General features: G+C 37.2%; 1 protein-coding gene across 2 annotated transcripts in view; it reads left to right on the top strand.

The window, feature by feature from the left end:
• The window catches only part of SLC44A1 (solute carrier family 44 member 1), a 63,727-nt gene that overhangs the window by 35,900 nt on the left and 10,763 nt on the right, over positions 1 to 17,064 (top strand). For both annotated transcript variants that reach the window (XM_066339749.1, XM_066339748.1), the window contains exons 5-10: positions 1,980 to 2,073; positions 6,806 to 6,975; positions 8,795 to 8,884; positions 11,020 to 11,147; positions 12,182 to 12,368; positions 13,587 to 13,752. In XM_066339749.1, coding sequence (XP_066195846.1) covers positions 1,980 to 2,073; positions 6,806 to 6,975; positions 8,795 to 8,884; positions 11,020 to 11,147; positions 12,182 to 12,368; positions 13,587 to 13,752 — 835 coding nt within the window. The remainder of the gene's footprint in view (positions 1 to 1,979; positions 2,074 to 6,805; positions 6,976 to 8,794; positions 8,885 to 11,019; positions 11,148 to 12,181; positions 12,369 to 13,586; positions 13,753 to 17,064) is intronic.

Genomic DNA, 17,064 nt, shown 5'->3' with positions numbered 1-17,064 from the left:
GCCTTCTCTAGACATGCTCCAGCACCTCAGTGTCTTTCTTGCAGTGCAGCATCCAGCTCTGGACAGAGAGCCTGAGGTGCAGCCTCACCAGTGCCAAGTACAGGGGGAACAATCCCTGCCTTGGTCCTGGTGGCCACACTATTGCTGACAAAGACCAGGATGCCATCGGCCTTCTTGGCCACCTGGGCACAGCTGAGTCATGTTCAGCTGGCTGCCAACCATCTTTACAACTTATCTTTTCACCTATATTCAAAGCAAAATAATTGTAAATATCTGCAATCTTCTTTTTCCTTCTGATTTTGGCATAAACCTGTAACACTCTCTATTGCTGTCCCTCCAACAGATGGAGTTATTAGTAAATGAACATAATCCAGAAGCTTTCATCTCCAGAAGAACAGATAAAAAAATTTTGCAGAAGTGTAGAGCTTTTTCTCCAAAAAGGACAAAATATTTTAGGAACTTCATTTACAACTAAGATCTAAGGAGTGTTGTTTTGTCTGATATCTGTTTATCTCATGCCATGTTTTCCACATAAGTAAGCAGAGGCATAAGGATTCATATTAACAGTATAATTGAAAATGCATTTCAGATGTTTCACCTCATAACTTGTCTTTGTAGGACATCTAACTTTATTCAGTAGTGCATTTGGTGGTTTGGACTGGCTTCCAAAACCTGTTGTGTAGAAATGGTACTTAAATAATGTTCCAGAGACTGCATTAGATGGAGAGCAGCTGAACCAGCTAAGTAGGCTCATTGCTTTTTCAGTCTGTGAATAGAAGAGGTCTCTTCATAGAGGTAGAAATGTAGTGAGGATAGATAAAATTTCTGCAAATAACATTCTACAAATAATAGTTCTGTTTGGTGTAATGCAGGCCAAAATAAAGCTGTTTGCCAAAAATCTTGGTTTATTTCATTTTATAGTGTGTATGTATTATCCAGATCCAGTTTGCAGAACTCTCTTCTACAAACTGCTCCTGAAGAGGAGACTTTAATAATGGAAACAATTGAATATTTATATTGATAATCAAGATTAGATAAGTCCTTATTAAGAAAAGTCCTTAGTGTATTGCACAGGTGAAAAGGACACTAAAAGCTATGTATTAAAAGCCCTTGCACTTGGAAGTAAGCAATCTATTAGGAAATAAGATTGAAAGGAAATTTATCTTTGGATAGGTGCCCTGTATCATTGAAGGCTTCCTTGCTGCTGCAATTTCTGACATACCAGGGCTCCAATTTGATTTGGAAGTTGCTGATTTCCTAGAAGCATTGGGTCATATGTTCAGTGTCTTCATTATAGATAAATTGAAAGAAATCTCTCCTAGTTAAGGCACTTCCATTACGCAAGTGTCAGGTACAAAGCATAACTTAATTTATGTTTTAATTTTGTTACAGGCAACTTGATCTTTACTGTGCTGTACCAATTTGTTTATGGCGAGAGTTCAGCTTTTTTAGAAGCTTTGGATATGTAATGCAGAGCTTGTTGTTTCTCAGCCAGCTTTCTAACTTTATCAGTTTGGGTTCTTTGTTCGTCGTCCTGAAATCTGTAGACGAGTTGTACTTTTCATACACACACACACAAACCCCCCTGCAAATCCAGGAAGATTTTCTTTCTATCATGATTGTTGTGTTATACAATTTTCATGCATTAAAAATGATCAAAAAAATATGGTGGAGGACCAAGGGATGGGGGACTTCGCAGTATTTTGTGTCCTTCTCTTTCACACTGCATTGTGAATTAGTCTATTCCACTCAAATACCCAAAGAAAAATCTAGATGTGAGAATGTCATTGTATTCTACTAATAACTGTGTTGGACTTGATTCATCACATACAGGAGGAACTGTGGCAAAGCTTTGTGGTAAAGATGTGAGGAGGTGCAGAATCAGCACCTGTATCAGTTTTAATGCTGTTTACAGTGAATATGAGTACTTGATTTTTATTTGGTTTTGATGCCAATAATTTTTTTCTACTTTTTGACAGGATCCACTCTGTGCAGCTATGAACTACATCCATCAGAATATACTACAGACCCAAGGGCTGTCAAGTTATGTCCTAAATTTCCTGTTCCAGAGAGGTAATATGATCAAGTTGTCTTATTTGTGTTGATCATGACAGCTCTTTAGAAAATACCAACACATGTTCACTCTTACCAGATAGATATTTTAGTGTATTATTGTATGTATTTCTAAAATTTTGTTTTTTAAAAGGTAATGAAAGGAACAGTCAAAGAAAAACCCAAATTATCCATGTATGTGTTACTGAAACTATTGAGCTGATATTTTCAAATTTTTTTCTCATGTGACTGTTCTATGTATCAGCTGTTTACTGCCTTTCACCCTATCTATAGCCAGCTGCCTATCAGCAATGCAGATCTGAGACAATCATGGAACATATTCAGTCTTTGGGAGGAAAAATTATGTAGTGATGAACAGCTCTCTGCAGCATTCACTTCTTATACCTTGCCTCAGTCAGTCAGATAGATGCAAGTTGCGTCATTTTTTTACTCTTTCAGTCTGCAAATGACTAATACAAGGATAGTCGAGTACCAAAAAGAGGTACTCTATTTTATTAACCGATCATTTTGAGGTTTATTTTTTTAAATGTTGCATTAGACTGCTGTTTGTGAAATAGGATTGGAAAATTCATAGCTTCATAAACTCTTCTAGCTATGCTGCCTGGAGCTGTGGAAAGGAGCATTGCTGAGAAAAGTGGTCTGTTAGCTGTTGTGCACAGCCTTCTGTCAGTAATTGCACTAACATGAGAAGAACCATGTTTTGTTTCCTCAAAATTTAGGTTCTCAAATACACTCACTAGTGGGTGGTAACTGCAGAGTCTTTTCTTATGGGTAGTTTTCTGTTACTTTTTTTGTAGATGTTATATTTGTATCAGTTCTACAGACTCTGATTTTAAGTCTTTCTTGTATACATGGTAGCCTCTCCACTGAATCATTTTTTTTATATTAGAGTGACAATTAGTAGCAGCTGGAATATTAACTTTTTTTTTTACTTTTCCCCATATAGATTAATATTCCATGCAGCTAGCCAGCTGTTACAGCAGTAATACAAAAACAAATGAAAGCTTCAGTGTCAGCTTGCATACTGAAAAGGCTTGTTAGTCCTAGTTTTTGCCAGGATTATATTGACTTCTCATTATGTGCTCCCATGTCATTCAGTCTCAATGCATATGGCTTAGTAAGAAAGAAGAAGGCTAGAACAATGTGTCTGAGCTCTAATGATGCTATGTAAATTCTTCATAAAAACTACCTCATGTTATTTTAAATAAGCTACTGTGTAGGTGGAGTATTCCCCCTTTCTTGATATGGTATTACTAAAATATATGATACATTTGAGTATTTTTGAGATTGAGAAGTCTGAACTTAATGCTTTAAGTCAAAAAAGTTCAACACTGTATCTGTAAACCACTGGTTTTCAGGTTTTTATCATTTAATTATTTGAGTAAGTGTAATTTGAAGGAGAAATGGAATCCAGTTGAGACAACCAAATGAAAACCCAACATCCTGTAAAGCATTCAGGAAGAACTTACCTAGGAGGCACATTGCATCTGTGTCATGGATGGGTTTAACCCCATCCAGCAACCCAGAGCCCCCACAGCCACTTGCTCACTTCCCCACCAGCAGGACTGGGGAGAGAACTGCAAGGGTAAAAGGTAGAAAGCTTGTGGGTTGATATAAAGATCATTTAATAGGGGAAGGAAAACTGCATACACAAGCAAAGCAAAACAAGGAATTTACCGCTTCCCATGGGCAGGCAGGTGTTCAGCCATCTCAAGGAGAGCAGGACCCCATCACGTGCAACAGTTATTTGGGAAGACAAACACTATCACTTCAAATGTGCCCTCCTTCCTCTTCTCTCCCTCTTTTTATGTCCTGTGCCTAGTGCTGTGTGGTCTGGAATAGCCCTTTTTGTCAGTTGGGGTCACCTCTTCTGGCAGTGTCTCCTCCCAACCTCGTATGCATACCCAATGTTCTTGCCGGCTTGTTCATATGAAAAGCAGAGGAGTCCTTGGGTCTGTATAAGCCCTGCTCAGCAACAGCAAAAACATCTCTATATTATCAGCCCTGTGTGCCACACAAATCCAAAACAAGCTCCATAGCAGCCAGTGTGAAGAAAATTAACCCAACCCCAGCTGAAAGCAGTGCACTCTGTCAAGGGCTTTGAACCCTCTGATTCCCATTAGTTCCATGGGATGGAGGCAGCATGTGGTGTGGAGATTGTCGCATGATGTTTTCTGTTTGATGACCAGGATTCTTGCCAGCCTTCAGCGGAGGCTGTCAGTTGACTCCCACCATACACCTTCAAGGTATTATGTCCAACTTTGGCAGAGCAGTACAGACTAGCAGTGAGTTAGCAATATGTGTTTCTTCCACACCCAGGTTATGTCAGCCTCTGCATGTTAAGAGGACCCTGGAGGAAAACCTGTCCAGTCCCTTGCAGCATTTATCTATAAACCAGCTGTGCTGAACTGTGCCAAGGGACTACCCTATAGAGGTCCAGTTGGACTCCCCCTCCACTCACACAGGCTCCTGTACTACTCCTTTACCTAGACAGGGGTAGAAGTGAGAGGAGAAAACTCTTCGAAATCTAATGCTTGAGTAATCAGATAGGTCTTCTAACTTCATTTGAATAATGCTTTAAAAGTAGAGCTTCTTAGACCATCATCTGCTGGCTTGAACTTTATTTTATCTTGTTTATGATTAAGCATCATGTTGCTATTCTTAGAAATTTGTAACTCCTTTTCAGAAGGTTAATATACCAAGATATAATGAAAAGTTCATATAAAATAGCCCAGATCATGGAGAATAGATATAATACTGTGGTTTTTATTAGGACACTTTACCTAGTCGTTCAGTCAGGACCACTGGAGCAGAAGCAGGTCTCAAAAGTGGATTCTCAGGAGTCCCATGTACTGAAGTAAGAAAGATTGCAGGAACCACTAACCTATTTTTAAAATTATTATTTAAAACAAACTTTGCAATTAATTACTGCACATGAAATAGGTAACTTAAAATAGGTAGTGAAATTGCTTTAGGTTAAAGGATATTAGATGACTAATATTAACTGATGCAAAAAGCATGTTTTCTTCCATTTCAATGTATTTCAGAAGAATACTTTAATACCCTTTTCAAAGTGAATACTTTTGTATTTGGATGCAGGAATAACATTCTTTTTCCTACTCCTACTAATTTGGGCTTTCTTACTGGTAGTGATGACTTTTAAATGCTGTAGGCTTGCTGTAAAGTTGTAGCAGTTAACAATTGACTAAACCTCTCAAATTTCCATCTTTTTCAGTAATACACCATATAATGAGGAGCATTATTCCAAAATAGGTTATGTTTTAAGAGGCTAAGAGGCTACATGGGCCACCTTTTAAGTAGGGCAGTCATCATTATGAATTTAATTTGTTTTTTAGTAACTGTGACTAATGCAACATTACTTTGCTGTGCTTAAGTGCTGTGTTCATTGCTACCCAAAAGTAGACCATCGATATGAGCATCTTGAAATGTGTTTACCTACTCAGCACAGTAATCCTAGAACCATAAAATTTGTAATCATCAGTGACTTTAAACAAAAACCTAGGATCTACTAATTACCTAGAAATGGCAGGTGATCATAATTTCTCCCAATTTCTTTACAGAATAGTTACACATTAATGGTTTTCAGCATGTCATCCTTTTCCCCCAGAAAAACAATGGGTGGGAAATACGTGCTTAAGCCAGCTCATTTACCCACTATGTGTTTAACATGATGGTTAGAATTTTAGAAAGACATGGCTTAAAAAATAGTGGGTATTGCTGAAGTGGGGAAACTGCAGAAGATTATGTTCATTGCTGCTACAGTCCACTGAAATCTCTCAAGTAAGGAAGATTGGGCAGGTGAAGCAATAGAGAATACTGTTTTTTCATTGGATCCAATTACAGGAAGAAACTTGTAATTCATGTCTGAAATGTAATTGGGAATTGATCAAATGATGTAATAGGCCACTTTGAGATCTGACATAGTTTATGAGCAAGACAGACTGCTACTAAATGGGAGAAATTTAGGAAACAAAATTACCCATTTTTAAAGGAAAGTTTTTGCGCTCTTGTCTTTTTCTCTGACAGACTCGATAGCAGGTTTTTCAGAGCATTCTGCAAAGTTTAGTGTGTTGTCTCAATAGCTTTTTGTTGAGGGTATTTCCAAAACAGTTCAAAGCAATAGAGGCATCCTGGCATGTTTTGCATAATTTTAACAAAGTTAATGAATTACACTGTGATTACAATATTCAGTACAAGAACAAGCTTAGTATGGGGAAAGACTAGGAATAAATACATTTGTTTTGCTTGGCAGCAGTTGTGAATGCTGATGTCCTTTTGCACAAAATATATACTCTCAAGAAAAGTATTGTTATTCTGCAGCATCTTTTGCTGCAAATATGGACCAGTATTCCATTCTAGCATGAGTGAAAGGCATTGTTTCAGCTGCTGGTTCACCACTTGAAAGAAAGACATTTAAATGGGAATAGGGATGTATGCTTTCTGTGCCTTGTCATTTAAGGGTGGGAGGGTAGTAATATCCTACTGGAATGTACACTCCAGCCTCACAGGGTTATTTGTAAGAACTGCATCACTTTCCATTATGATCATTCTCATTTCAGCAGCACTTGTGCATTCAACACATGGTTTCTGGTTATAATGTTATAAGGGTGGAATGATTGCATCTATTCACCTTTCATTTGTGTGTTGATGTGGCATTTATATTAAGTAGGAGTAATTTTTTTTTCTGATTTTTTTTTTCTTGTGTCACCAGTGCACCTATTCCATTCTTCCATCGCTGTGCTCCTGTGAACATTTCCTGCTATGCCAAGTTTGCAGAGGCCCTGATCACGTTTGTCAGTGACAGTAGTGTCTTACACAGGCTGATTAGTGGAGTTATGACCAGCAAAGAGATTATAATGGGACTTTGCTTGTTATCACTAGGTAATTGTTTTTCTCATTACTAGCTATTTATTAGTGTACTCCATTAGCAGATTGTTAACACACTCTAACCACAATATGAGCAAAACACACGTATAATAGCAACAACCCCTTGGAAAATTATTCAGAAAGCTTTTTTAAAATTTTATTTTGAGAGCTGGGTACCTTATTCGTAAATAATATACATATGCATTCCTGGTTTTGTTTCTCTTACACTGATTACAGGATAGAGGATGCATGGCTTTTAATTAGCCAACATTAGTTTTTATATAGTTGAGAGACCATCCATTTTTTCTTAATTTTTATTATAGTATTCCCCTTTCCCATTTGTAGCAGTCATCTTCTACCAACTCAAGTCCAAATAAACTTTTTACAAATAAAAAGAATGGATTGAGAAATACACAATAGCACACTCCTGTTGGATATAGAGAATTTCATTTGTTTCATTTAACATGTTTGTACAAAGATATGAGAACTTTAAGAGTGAAAACAAGAAAATTAAGTGCCCATTTGTTGCATTGTATGTTACCTCCTTCTTCCCCTTCCTTCAAAATTAAAAGCGTCAGGTCTTTGAAAATCTCAGCCTTTTCTGAAGAGCTGGAAATTCTCAACAGTACAGAGGTGCTGAATAGTTTCTATAAATGCAAGATGCCTCTAGCCTATAGAGTGACACTTTGCGCTAGACTGAAGAGCTTTTTTAACAAAGTCATGTTGTTTGAGGTGGAATGTCGCCCACTAACATAAATAACTTTCCTAGTGAGTCTATTTTACTCTACAAAGTATAAAACCTCAAGTCCTAAAATGGGACAATCAAGATATTAACTGTGCATATGAGCAGTGTGTTGTTTAGAAAGGAACACTGCAAAGCTGTATCAGATATAGGAGCCCTTTGTTTTCAGTTTGCTTTTGTGGTTAAAAAAAGGGCAGGGGAAGGAAGAGAAGAAAAAGGGAAAAAATAAGGATGCTAGATACCATTAAGCCTCCCTAAACAGATTCAAAAGGCCACTGTGTATGTTTTCAACTGTAACTGGAAAACTGTTTATTTTCACATCTTGACAGCTTCAGTATTTGGTAAGAATGGTAGAAAAATGTTCAGAATCTGAAAGTTAGTGGTTGATTCTCAGTGCTAGTGTTCAGTTAGAGTCAGAAGTTAGTACAGAATTTACATACAGTTAATTTAAAAAATAATTTTTGTAATTTCATAGTTAAACAGAAATTATTTATTTTAAAACAGTGGGTTAGACTGTGATTCAAAAAGCCAAGTTCCAGTGGTTTACATGTAACTGTGAACACAAATGTGTATATGTTAAAATACAAGTGTGTACTTGTACACACCATTCACTTAGCCTTAGCTAGCTGTATAGCTTTTTACTTATGACTGGCATGATGTTTTGGAATACACAGATTTCACATTAACTGCACTTGTTTGACATGTGTATTTGAGTGCAGACTCTGCTCTGGTCCTCAGGACGTGTGCTCATGTTACCAGACTCAAAGTACTGTCATGTCTTGCTGTCCGTTTGGTCATTGTCTAAGTACATCTCTATTGTCTAAGTACATCATATGCAAGCATTATGTCTCGTGTTTAATGTATCATGTAAATGTATCTATGCTTTCTTTGTTTTAATCAACATTACCAAGCAGAAGTTGTAGAGGTACCTGATTTTGTTAACTACCTATTCAGTAAGTTTGTAAGCCTCAAAAAAGAAATGTCTGTAAAAATTCTGTTGGAAGGCAGTTATTTTATTGCAACGGGAAAATTAGGAAGGCTATGTCTACCTGAAGTAATTAGTCTGCTTATTTTATTTGTCTTCTCTTGCAGTGCTGTCCATGATTTTAATGGTTATAATAAGATACATTTCAAGAGTACTTGTCTGGATTTTAACAATTCTTGTCATTCTGGGATCACTTGGTAAGTCTTGTTTATCTCTCGAGTCCCAGTTCTAATCCAGTGCTCCATGTCCTCAGCCCAGCTACACCCCACAGAGATCTTGGATCATGCATTTCTTTTCAGCCTTTATTTTGAGTCCTTTTCAAGATGCACATCAAAATTGCCACCTTAGTAATTGCAGATCTCTCTCAGAGAGTACACTGCTCCTTGAATATTTGCACACCTGCTTGACAGGCAGTCTTCATGTCAGCCTAGCTCACTGGAGCCCACAGTCAGTGGGTGTCAGTGCAGGAGATTCCTCACAGCACTTGTGGCACAACCCTAAACATTGCCTCCTTCTTAATCTGTCTTCCACACACGTCAGAAAGGCAACTAAGCCTGGGTGTGTCAGATGGCACTCCCTCACCACAGCTGGTGCCTGAAGAAGTCAAAGGGCAACTATTGCTTATGCAGCTGAATATATTTACAACTCTGAGATGTTCATCAGCTCTTCAGTTCTCTGAGTAGCTCTTTAGGACCTGTTCTTAAAGAGAGGAAGTAAAGGTGCTTGTCTAGCAATTCTAATAAAATCCTTTTATTTCCATATGACTCAGTAAGACCTGCATGATCATGTGTGAAATTCAACCAACCATGCTATCTTGGAAATGACCAAAGGTTATCTCTTCCAGAATGATGTAGCTTGTGTGAAAATAACCTTATTTTAGCACATTAGCTTTTAAATTCATAAAACTAAAGTTTTCTACACTTATTACTGTGTAGCTAAGCCAAAATGTCTGAGCAGATGACGGTAGGGAAGGAAAAAAGTAGAATAGTCATATTACAAAGAACTAGTGATTTAATTCTTGCAATTCATGACTGCAGTGGATGGAAAAAAACAGCAGGCCATCTATATTTTTTCAGGGTCACTTTGATTTTGTGATTATTGGCCTCACAATCTATGACCAGAGAAAAGGAAAAATGCATAAATAAAATATTTTAATTCATACTCTCTTTAGAGGCTGAGCAACCATGTTGAGTGAAAGAGCTGAATGCCTTATCTTACTGGCATCTGTTACTGTGTTCTATGTTCTAAAACGTTTCATCCATTCCATGGCTTGAATAAAAACCTGTCTTTTATGACACATACTGCTTATTCTGTCTTGATTGTTTGTTTAGATGTAAAAAAGAGATTCTTCATTTTAGACCTGAACAGAGTATATTGAGCAAAAACATGTGATTACAGAATCGCAGAATGGGTAAAGGTGGAATGGACCTTAGAGGCTCATCTAGTCCAACCTCCCTACTATGCTTGTGCATTTGATTCAGAAATACCAGCAGAACAGGGAAGGATTTATAAAAGAGAAAATAAATGTACCAGAGGAGAGGCTATCTCCCTGAGGTGCTGGAGACCTGTGTTCAAGAAAAGTTATACCTTAGAAAGGCAGCTAGAACAGGATAATGTTTTTCTGGCTGTAAAGGTAGGGATTAACATAACAGGGATGAGAAGATAGTACATCACATTGCATTTGCCTCCTGTGCCTTCTACTGATGGTTTTTCCTGTGTCCAAGACATTGTCTGAAGCAGGTGTAGCTGCATATCATTAAGGTGCTGTTTCCAGCGTCAGGCTGATGCTTCTTGTTCTAATTATTGTTCCCAGGAATGGTAGAGTCCTTGTTTTGTTGTTCTTGTTATTTTACATCCTAATCCAAAGGTCCGTCTCTGTTCCCCCTCCTAAATTCTTACTCCCTGCATTATTATACACACATACACATTTACATACAGTCTACCATAGAACTATTAATTCTTCCCTTTGTTGTTTTATTACCTGTGTAGTGAGAGCTGTGCTATTTATTGCTAGGGTTCCGCATGAAATAGTCCTTCAATGCAGTTTACCTTTAAAACACAGAGTCATGGTTCTGCAAGTCTCTTAAGTGGTCATAGTATGGTGAGACTGTGAAAAGGGTATATTCACTTGACAAGAGGGCAGCAGAGGAGAACTAGATACTTCTCCCTCCTCTCAAGTTCTGTTGGATTGAGCATCAGTGCTCTTGAGTATTCAGTACTAGGCTAGACTTAAAAGGAAAGAACTGGTTTATTTCTCTGGGACTAGGCAGTATGCATTACAAAAAAGATGGATCATTCATTTATCCTTTTTTTTTCTCTCACTAAAACATAGGTGGTACAGGAGTCCTGTGGTGGCTCTATGCCAAACAACGAATATCTGCTGGTGCTCTTGAGACCCAAGTAGCCAAAGACAATCTTCAGGCTCTATTGATCTATGCCATTGCAGCTACAGTCTTCACGGTATGCTTTGCTAATGATTGTATTATTTTCTTGTTCTTGTCTTCCTGTTGGTCTCTGTTTTTCTATTCAGGTGAAAGCACTGTATTCCACACATTTTGGAACAGTTTATTTCTGCCACAATTTCTGTTGAAGTGATTTTCTTTCATGATGTTATTTTTTTAACTTTCAGGAATTGTTCTCTAACACCTGATTATGAGTCAGGGGAGACTTTCTAGGAACTGTTCTCTAATACCTGATTTTGAGTCAGGAGAGACTTTCTAACCCTGCAGCTACTTTCATCTACTGTAAAATGTCCACAGGGGCTTCCAAGAATAGGTATGATACTGGACTGCCAATCCAAAGAGATTTTTCTTAGGTTCTCAGTTCAGAAGTACTTAGTAATTTCAGTGTATTTAGAAGTCCTTTGCCTGCTTCTGAAAGAAGTTGTTCTCGAATCATTATGAACTGAAATACTAACACCAATTGAAACAATTTATCTTCTTTGGCCCTTGCTGTTCATTTCAGAGTCACTGAATTTACTACCAAAAACTGACAATGTTTGACTAACTTCACAGGAATTGTAGACTCCCTGTTCTGTTCTTCTTGTTGCTTCACATCCTAACCCAGAAGTTCCTCTCCATTCCCTCTCCTAGGTTCTTACTCTCTGTGTGTATAACAACACATACAAGCAGACATACATCCTTTAAGACCGCCCTGCCATGGTCAGATATAAATTTTAAATTACCTTTCTTAAAGGTTAAAACCTGCTGATTTCACTGCTTTGTAAACATAATTGAGGATAGAACTTGGTCTTATCAGCTTAAGATTGATGATGATTCCAAATACCTAATTATGAGAATGGAATTCCTCAGAAGTATTATTTGGGAAATAATTTTTCACCAGAAGAAGCTGATAGAGGCTTTACATTTTGATCTTGTGACCTTATAGATGGAGTATGTGTTAATTTAGTGTGTTTGAATATCCTGGCTGTGCAAAAGAGTATCTTGATTCTGTTTCAGTACTCTAAAATATGATTTGGAAACTTCTCCCTCTAGGTTATCTTGTTCTTGATCATGTTAATTATGCGCAAAAGAGTAGCTCTCACCATTGCCTTGTTCCACGTGGCTGGCAAAGTCTTCATTCACCTGCCGCTGTTAGTCTTCCAGCCATTTTGGACATTCTTTGTGCTTATCCTCTTCTGGACATACTGGATCACAGTCCTGCTTTTTCTTGGTATTACAGGTAAGCAGACAAATACTTCAAATGAATTTCACTTCATTTTTGTATGATTTCCTGGCAGAACAGACTAAAACGTCGGTGGGAATCTCGAAAAAAAAGCCCAGTTGTTATGCTTCTATTACTGTCTGCTTCAATGACTTCAGAACACTTGTTTCAGGAAGGTTATTGTGCCTTTGAGTCTTCATTCCTAGCATGGCGCTTTGTGTGTTAGGCTGTGTTTTTGATTTGATTGAAGTTGGCTTGCTGCAAACTGTGAGACTCTATTAATGAAACTGCTAAAGCAAGTTTTTGAAATACTCTCTAATTTCACACGCACAAGTTAAAGGCAGCATAATACTGGAGGCACCAAGTATAGTACTCACACAGATGAGTATGCACCTAAGGAAGGGCCATTGCACACAATTACTGTCTCCCACAATGTAAATATTGTGGGTTTAGTTTTCAGTTGTTTCTAACTTAGGTGTCCAGTATTATTCCAGAATCATTAGGGAGATTTTTCTGTTGTTTGTACACTGTATTCTGAGAGCAGCCAGTGTACTAGTTCCTGCCTGCTCTTTAGTACGTAGGTGGTGAAAGCTTTGTTTGTATTCAGGATCTGACAAGAGCTTGTAGAATTAGTCAATCCTATAGGTCTAAATCTTAGTTACTTCAGCAAAAAAACCCACAGCAGATGCTTTAAAAAAGTCTGTTATGTTGCAGTACATTGTAGGCAATAGAGACTGTCATTCATTATTAAATGTCTTAAAATTTTAAAATGTGTTGTTTGCTACTGATCCAAAAGTAGCAGTGTTTCAAGTCACAAAGCTATTTCACAGTAATACAAGGTAAGTATTTTTCATATCCTCTGTTCTTAGCAAGGGTTGCAGGCAATAGAATTCATGTGTTCTTGTTCTCATTACTGATGGAAATTTTTAGTTTTCACAGCATGATGAGCTATGTGCAGAAAATGGTCACTACTGAAAGTCTCAGCCCTGTGCTTCACTTTCTGAGTCAGATCACTGCACAGGCACTAAATTTGTAGTGGAATGTAGTCTGATATTATAGTTAACTGCTCTATCTTTCTTAAGAGCAATCTTCCTAAATGTGGCATTTAAAGCTGTGAGTAGAAGCTGGAGGAGTTTCTGCTGTAACTGGTTATGAACTGCTAATACCATATGCTTTCTTTATTATGAGTTGATGTAAGTAAGCATCATTTTCTTTTTTACCCTTATTTATTTCTAGGTAGTCCTGTCCCAAATGAAGAAGGATTTGTTGAATTTCGGATGGCTGGTCCTTTGAAATACATGTGGTGGTACCACATAGTGGGACTTGTCTGGATCAGCGAGTTTATCCTAGCCTGTCAGCAGATGACAGTAGCAGGGGCTGTTGTGACATACTATTTTACAAGGTAACTTGTACAGCTCTATCGTGAGTAGTCTACACATTGACTTAGCAGAAATAATGAGCAACAGGGTTTCTGGGGAGAATATTTGTGTCCATTGTGAAAGCTGGGGAACAGTTAAATTGCCTTGACTCTTTTTAAATCATGTAAAGTTCTGAACTACCTGTTTTGCCATTTATACATGTGTTCTTGACCTATAAGACTTGAAGTCTTATTTGCCTTGTAACCTGTGTACATTCTACAGACATGAGTGGTTGTTTACAAACTAGGATGTGCCAGGAAGGTAATCTGTTTTGCTAATAATTAATGCTAGTAAGATCTGTAGAGGTTAAAAAATTAATGAAAGCAATTGATTATTACTTTAATTGTAAAATAGTGCCCCTTAAATGATTTGCAGTGCTTCACTAATCTTCATTAATTTTTCTTTCACGGGATTACTTAAGATCTTATTAGATTCATCATTTACATATAGATTCTCATAAGGTCATATACAAATAAAAATTCAAAATTTTTGAAGTAAAAATTTAAAGCTCCATACTTAATTGCTGTATTTGTGAACTAAATTGTGTCTCAGTTTTTTGAAAAATGTGTGCAGGTATTTTTCAAGTGCATGATTCAGATCACAAATGTTTAATTGGTTTGTCTTTTAAATGGAGGCTGTTACCTGAACTACATTAGACTCCTTTTCTGCTTTACTCTTTAAAACAATATCAAAAGCAAGGAATCAGTTTATTGTGCTGTCAGAAATTTTGTTATTTTATTAATGATGAAGTTCTCCAGTATACCAATGAAATACATCTATGAAGTTATTACAAGATGTTACAGGGATATAATCTTGGAAATAATTAGACTAGATTGAGTATGGAATGAGAAAAATACAGAAGAAAGAGAATAAATCTGTATTGAAATAGATTGCTTAGCAATGTGTATGCTTCATCTGTAAGTTTATGTATTTCCTGTCACCTCAGGGTAAATGATTTTTATTTTTTCTGTACCCTATAATTCCATAACAGCAATTTTATTTTAAGCTAGTAAATACTCATTTCTCTCTACTGTTATCTTCTTTTTGCATTTTATAATTTGAAAAGTGACTTATAAAAATGGAAAAGGCATTAATTTGCACCTACCCATTACTTCGCATATGAGAAGCTTTCCAAATCAAATGACATGAGGTTATCCATGGAGAAATGTGTTATATGTGTTCACTGCTCATTCACCTTAGCCAGATGGATTCCTTTCAACTCAGGCAATAACAGGCCTCAAAGTGTTTTGCATTACAGACTTTGCCCTGAAAATGAGGAAGTGTTTGGATTGCCTGGGCATAAGACTCAAGCAACTTATGGGATTATGCCTAATAGGGAGTAAAATTTGTCTTCCACTAAAAGCTAATTGGAAGAAAATACACAGGGTAAACCTATTTTAATCATTAACATGTCATGATTACATTATGCAGATACTAGTTTCATGGAAAAATGAATCTACTTTTGTTATCTTTCTTGAATGAAATTATCATCTCTCCTGAACTGGGGAGATCCTTTATTTTTTGAATGTTAGCACATGTTTCTTAATATGCTTGTCATCATGCTCTTATTTCTAATAAAGAAGAAGAGCCGTTCTCTAAGTGTTTAATTAGTGCTATATGAGAGAGATGGATAAATGAGTTTCTTGGTAGAAAAGAAAAATGGCTTGAAAATGTGAACACGAGTATTTATCTAAAAAATCTATAATACTGTAGCTACATTGCATTAAATTACTTGTTTTAAGGCTCAACCCTTGGTACCTTGAGGATATAATTGCTAAATCAGAAATGCAAAAAATCTGAGCAAAGAGTTTACCTGATCAATTAGTAATACCATCTCCAAAGTCTACACAAAGATCTCCAAAAGAACGAGAGGAGAAGGCAAGTTTATCAGTAGTCTTACTAAAAAAGTATGAGCAGTTTCATACTGTTCTGGGAGGTTTTGAGTTGTGCACCATTGGATGCAACTTTATGGGGATTGCCAGTTGTGAATAGTGATAATGCAGCCAAGTGCTAGTGAGACTTCCTGTCGCCAAGGAATGTTTTCAGTTGCTCAGAGAATCACTGGCCAAGGTATTGGTAAAAGCAGGTTAATATAGAAGTTAAAGTGTGACAGAGTTCATTGACAAGATTCACTCTACTGCTTAGTAGATGATTAAAGCACACTTCCAAAAGGAAAAGTAGGACTAAAATCAATTAATCTAAAACTAAGCCTAAAATTATTCATATGGAAGCTGGAGATTGAAAAAGATTAAGGATGAGAAAAGGTAAGAATATAAAGGAGTGAGAAAGACCCTCTCTTTGAATCACAAGGTTAAGAGTGAGCCCTATTGCCACTCTTAAGCCCAACAGCTGGCCAACATTTTAGGCCAAAAGAGTTAAATAGCACTTAATATCACTTAGTCAATAGTATATTATAACAAATTTAACAAAAGTCTATAGAATTTACTGTGAGCACAACAGAAACTCAGTAATTTAGGCCTGACTTACTTACCAATCTAATGTTCATAGTACATTTGCTGTAGCACATTCACACTCGTGTAGATACAAGATATAGACCTGTAAAAATTCCTCTCAAGTTCAGTGAAGTGCTCAGATCAGAATCTTCTGTATCTTCTCAGGACGCAAAGGGTCTAGGCTTGAGGAGTGGGATATCAGCCCAGGCACTGTCAACAGCATTTGACATTGGTCCTCTGAGTATCACAAACTTGAGTGTTCAGTGGCTCAGAGAGGTCCCAGTCAGAGGGAGGTGCTGATCATAGCCCACTGTGGTCCAGGAGTTTATGGGGTTGCAAGAGAATTGACTTTAGTAATAGTAATTTTCCATCCTGTCCACAATTCAGGTCTGTAACTTTCTTTAAAAGTTCAATAACAGAAATGTTGTTCTACCTAGGCTGATATTTGGGCACAAAAAATAAGTTTACAAGGCTGTTGATTAAAAACAGGAGCTCATTAGACAGGACAAGTTCCTGGGAGCAGACCATATTTCTGAGAAGTTTGAGGAACTGAGCCCAGGTGCTCTTCGTCAAGGCAAGGCTCTAATAAGCATTTCTCAGATAATAATGCAGCCTGTAATAAGTAATCAGCCCAATTTCATCAATATGCCATTTTATTAAGAAATATTGCAAAATAGAAATTTGAAAAAGCCACAAGCAACGGACAGCATCGAGCCCAGGATGACTGTTGGGTGAGCCTCAGAACCGGCAGTGTGCTGTATCCTCCCTGGTTCACAAAGTCCACTGACTTATATACAGTTTTTGGGCAGAAAGAAGGTTGCCTCATCCCATTGTCCACTCAGT

The sequence above is a fragment of the Sylvia atricapilla genome, chromosome Z (genome assembly GCF_009819655.1).
Source record: "Sylvia atricapilla isolate bSylAtr1 chromosome Z, bSylAtr1.pri, whole genome shotgun sequence".
Classification (NCBI taxonomy): Eukaryota; Metazoa; Chordata; class Aves; order Passeriformes; family Sylviidae; genus Sylvia; species Sylvia atricapilla.
This window is presented reverse-complemented; position numbering and strand designations above follow the sequence as displayed.